We start from the raw sequence: 4,730 nt of genomic DNA, 5'->3' as shown, positions 1-4,730 counted from the left end.
AAATTGTATGTGGCGAGTGCTGAGAGCCAGCGGTGACCTGTCGCGTTGAGTTTGGCAGTCGTGAGGATATAAGTTAGGGGGTTGTTATCAGTTCTCACGGTAAACTGTGCGCCATACAAGTAGTCATGGAACTTGTCCACCACTGCCCACTTAAGTGCCAAAAACTCGAGCTGGTGCACTGGATAGTTCTTTTCAGAGGCACTCAGCTTGCGGCTTGCGAAAGCAACAGGTCTCAAGCCCTCAGGGTACTCTTGGTTGAGGACAGCGCCAAGCCCATGAAAACTGGCATCAATGTGAAGTATGTAAGGCTTGGTGGGGTCGGAGAATGCCAGCACAGGTGCGCTTGTGAGGCAGTGGATGATCATTTGGAATGCCTCTGAACATGACTGGTCCCACCGGTCACCGAAAGGCTCACTGACTTTGTAGTAGGTCTTGTCTGATGAAGAGGTAGGCTTTCGCTTCTTTTGGGTCGGAGGATACCCTTTGCACAGCTCTGTAAGTGGTCGGACGATGATGGAGTAATTTTTTATAAACCTGCGGTAGTAGCCGCAGAACCCCAGGAATGACTGCAGAGAAGGAAGGTCGGTGGGCTGCTTCCACCACGTCACTGCTTCCACTTTGTCTGGGTCTGTGGCAATACCGTGCTCAGAGACGATGTGCCCGACATAGGTGACTTGTGAGCGACAGAACTGGCACTTGTCGAGGGACAACTTAAGTCCAGCTTCTTCGAGACGAGTGATGACTTTGAGGAGTCTTTGCTCATGCTCCCCCAGAGTCTTGCCGAAAACAATGAGGTCATCAAGATAGACTATGACTTCAAGCATGTGCATGTCACCAACTGCCTTCTCCATGAGTCGTTGAAATGTTGCAGGGGCCCCTGTGATCCCCTGCGGCATCCGCTCAAATTGGAAAAATCCCAGAGGACAGATAAAAGCAGTTTTCTCTTTGTCCTCATCAGCCATTGGGATTTTGATAGTAGCCACTGCGCAGATCCAGCACTGAAAACCACTTACTGCCGGACAAGCAATCGAGAGCATCGTCAATACGTGGTACAGTGTACTGATCTGGGATAGTTTCTCCAGTTCAGGGTGCGGTAGTCGATGCACATACGAAGTTGACCATTCTTTTTACGTGCAAGGACAATCGGTGAAGCATATGGACTTCTCGATTCTTTTATGATCCCAGCCGCCAACAAACCTTGCAGGTGACGCCAAAGATCATCCAAATCAGCAGGGGCAATACGTCGAGATCTCTCTCTGAAGGGAGTGTTATCATTCAAACGGATGTGATGTTCTACCCCTTTAGCCAAACCAACATCCCACTCTTCTATAGAGAACACATGGGAATGTTTGGCAAGCTTTTGACTCAGCCTTTCTTTCCACTCTTTGCTGATGGGTGACTCACTGAAGTCAAACAGAGAAGGATCCATAGCTGGAACGGATTCGGCTTTAGGGTTTGGTACATCTGTCACAACGTCAGCGATGTGAAGGTGAGCGATCACGGTGCCCGTTGGAATGGCAGTTTGCTTTAGAGACTCATTACGCAGGAGCACCAGGAAGTTGTTTGGATCTAGCATCTTGGAAAACAACACAGTTGGCTGGACAAGTACACTTGGAGGAAGAGCAGGTGAGTGGGCTCGTTCAATGATGAGTATGCTGTCTCCGATGTCTTGTTTCTCTTTAACTTTGCAGATAGCAACGTATTCAGTGCCAGGAGGGATGCCTGAGAGGACCAGGCCCAGACCACTTTACTTCAGCCACAGGCACGTCTTTGTTGCCTTTTATGGACATCCCTACATAAACGGGTAAATGTTTTTTCTCTTGAACTTGGATTTTGACCGAGTTGACATTCTCCAGGTCTTCTTTCTTTTTAGGCTGGGACTTGAAAGGCTGAACCCCCCTGACGTTTGTGCCGATCAGGACAGGTATAGTCTCGGAGCAACGTGGATCAGGGCACACCAGGGCCAGAACAGGAACAGACTTGACTTTGTTGGACTTAGGTTTTTGTGGCAGCTCCAACTCAATCTGTATGTAACCTTTATACGGGTAACTGCTCTCTGACTCACTTAGGCCCCATATGGCTAGACCGGTCACCGAGTTTAACTGGATGTGTGACAGGTGTTTGGCATACCAGCTGTCGAAGATGATGGTAACTTGAGATCCACTGTCCATCAGCGCAGTGCAGGGGTTGCCATTGATCCTGACCTGAGCAGTGGAGGGCGGTCCCACGAGTCCCTCGGGCAAACTGTTGGTCTGTGCATTTACCGAGCTTCTCTTGACACTTGCATTTGTGGTCTTGGTTCTTGCTTCGTTATCAGATTTGCGGTTCTGCTTGGACTTTCTTTGAGCTTGCAGCAGTTTCTGAATAACTTTATGATAGTTTTCGGGAGAAGCACACTTGTTGGCAAAATGCCCGTCTTCACCGCAGCGATAGCAAAAAAAATCAATTGGGTCTCTGGCTGTAGAAGGTCTTGGCTGCCAGGATCGTGACTGGGTCTCTTGTGGGCAGGGCTCAGTAGCAGAACTATACTTAGGCTTGACTGACATGACAGAGACTTGCTTTCGGAGTTTGACAACTTCTTTCTTTAAAGCTTGAACGTTCTTGTCTTCTGGGTTCTCTGCCGTCGGAGTGACCGAAAACAGTGTGCTCGTCGAAAGGTGACTTGACATGGCGGTGGGGGCAGAGAGTTCACTTACTTGTGCTCGGAGTTGGTGTATTTCGGCTTTCAAATCTTTTAACTCTATGTCAGAGGTCACAGTAGCACTTTTGGCGTAGACGGCTTTGGGTGGATGGAGTCTGCGACGTGAAACTTCATGCTCCTCCTCCAGGCGTATCTCATTCAGCAGCTCGAGAAAAGTGGGAGGACTGTCTCTGCGGTCTCTTAATCTGAGATTTAGTATCATAATGTCAGACCTGATGGCCCCTTTAATGAGTTGGTCAAGACGTGCTTTGTCTGCCGCCGATGACTGGAGTCCACCCTTTTGGACAACTTTATTTAGGACTCTCTCAAGGCGTCTCAGGAACTCAGAGAGTTTCTCGTTGGAGTGTTGACACAACATTCTGAAGGCAAAGTAAAGTTCTTCACCGCTCTCGGGGTTGCCAAAAGTGGTCTCGAGAATGTCAATGTAGTCCATAGAGGATGCAGATGGGTTGTTGAAACGGACAGCTTGGAGGATTTCGAGTGCAGGACCCTTTACACTTTCCATTATTCTCATTTTCTTTTCTCTTTCAGGGCGATCATATTCTTCAATCATAAGTCTGGCTTGTTCAACCCAGTTTTCCAACTGTTCTTCTCCTGGGGGTGTGGGCATGACCCCTGAGAAAGTGCGCAGTCTTCTGAAAAGATTGTTGTCACCATGTGTGTGCTTACTTGTCATTTGCAGGACATCACCAACTGCTCGAATGATAGCTTCAGGAGTGGATGCTTGAAATGGGGAGAAAAAACTGGAATCTGGCAGTGGGACATTGTGACCATCACCGGCTGCCTGAGCTTGGGGTTCTTCCTCCCGCTCAGAAGGTCCAAAGATTCTCCAGGTCATAGCAAACCCCTCAGGAACAACATCAAGAGGAATGGCCTTTGTATTCACCTTCTCCCTGCACTCACATAGCACGGTTAAACTTTGAGACTGAGGGTCATACATTCTTCCTCTCACCTTGACTCTCCCAAGTGCTTTGACAGTCTGCAGCGTTTCTTCAATGAACCCAACTTCAGTTTCCGGAGGTACATCTTTAACCAACAAGGCTTTCACCGGGTCTATGCCTTCTCCAACACACCAGTTCTTCAACTGAGCCATCCCCACGGGTTGTGCGCGTACAGTGATCACTTGTCAGAACTAAATTTGGTAGGTTTTGGTTGTATTTTAACACAGATAAAGCTTAATCTGTGTTTTCTTGATTTAGGATGCTTAGTAAAACTCTAATCTGGCAGTTTTAGAGTTTTCACAATAGGTAATCTTTAATGTGATTTTACATGTAGGTTAACTACTGTTTTGTTTCCAAACTAGGCCTACTTTTTAAACAAACTATTTAAATCTCTGGGTCAAACTAAAGTTAGAGCTGCTAAAACTACTTATGAACTAAATGTATCCCAGCGGTGCCTCCATTTTATTTATGTAGCACCCGTACAACCACTCTGTGAGTTACTTACGTGAGAATGGGGGTGCTTGGGTTCGGTGTAGTTCAGGTGGATACCACTAAGGTGCACCTAATGAGTTATAAAACCTTTTGACAATAAAATATTTAGAAATAATGAGACCCAGAGATGTTTTTTAGTCTAGCAAAAATAGGGTAACGCCCTTGTTTAATTGAATAAAAGAATTTGGCAAATAGAATATAAAAGCTTTCCCCAAAATTCAATATTTACGAATATACTAAAATAAATAACCAAAAGATTCCCCAAACACTTAAATAATAACCACTTTAAAATTTAGCTTGAAACCCCAATAGTTTCAATCACACTTGTTACACCAGAATAAGTGGTTCAAAAGGTCCCCCTCCCTTAGCTCTTTCTTAACAATCGAGAATACACAGAGAACTTTACAATAAACAAAATGCGCCGAGTGTCCTGAAACAAGTCTTAGCAAATGCAGTGGTGGGCCCATTCACACACACATTCACACATGTTCCAATTTACTCACGGTAACATTTTGAACGAAGAAAAAAAACGTTGCAGGCCTGTTTTGGTCTTGCAAAACATTGAGTGCGCTGAACGAACATTGAGTGCGCTGAAC

The 4,730-nt window shown here is 46.2% G+C and overlaps 1 protein-coding gene across 1 annotated transcript; it reads right to left on the bottom strand.

The window, feature by feature from the left end:
- Positions 1–1,703: 1,703 nt before the first annotated feature.
- Positions 1,704–4,480, bottom strand: LOC109070276 (zinc finger CCHC domain-containing protein 18-like). Its single transcript, XM_042748374.1, has 2 exons — positions 4,132–4,480; positions 1,704–4,097 (listed from the first exon to the last, which is right to left on the bottom strand). Exon 2 carries the CDS (start codon positions 3,792–3,794, stop codon positions 1,704–1,706), a length of 2,091 nt encoding a protein of 696 aa, XP_042604308.1. The 5' UTR covers positions 3,795–4,097; positions 4,132–4,480.
- Between the last annotated feature and the right edge of the window lie 250 nt (positions 4,481–4,730).

Source organism: Cyprinus carpio, chromosome B21 (genome assembly GCF_018340385.1).
Source record: "Cyprinus carpio isolate SPL01 chromosome B21, ASM1834038v1, whole genome shotgun sequence".
NCBI classification, from domain to species: domain Eukaryota; kingdom Metazoa; phylum Chordata; class Actinopteri; order Cypriniformes; family Cyprinidae; genus Cyprinus; species Cyprinus carpio.
Note: the sequence above shows the minus strand (reverse complement) of the source record. Positions and strands in the feature narration are given on the sequence as shown.

Coding starts and splice junctions, on each gene's coding strand:
- LOC109070276 (XM_042748374.1), bottom strand. CDS start 3,794: ATGGCTCAGTTGAAGAACTGGTGTGTTGGAGAAGGCATAGACCCGGTG.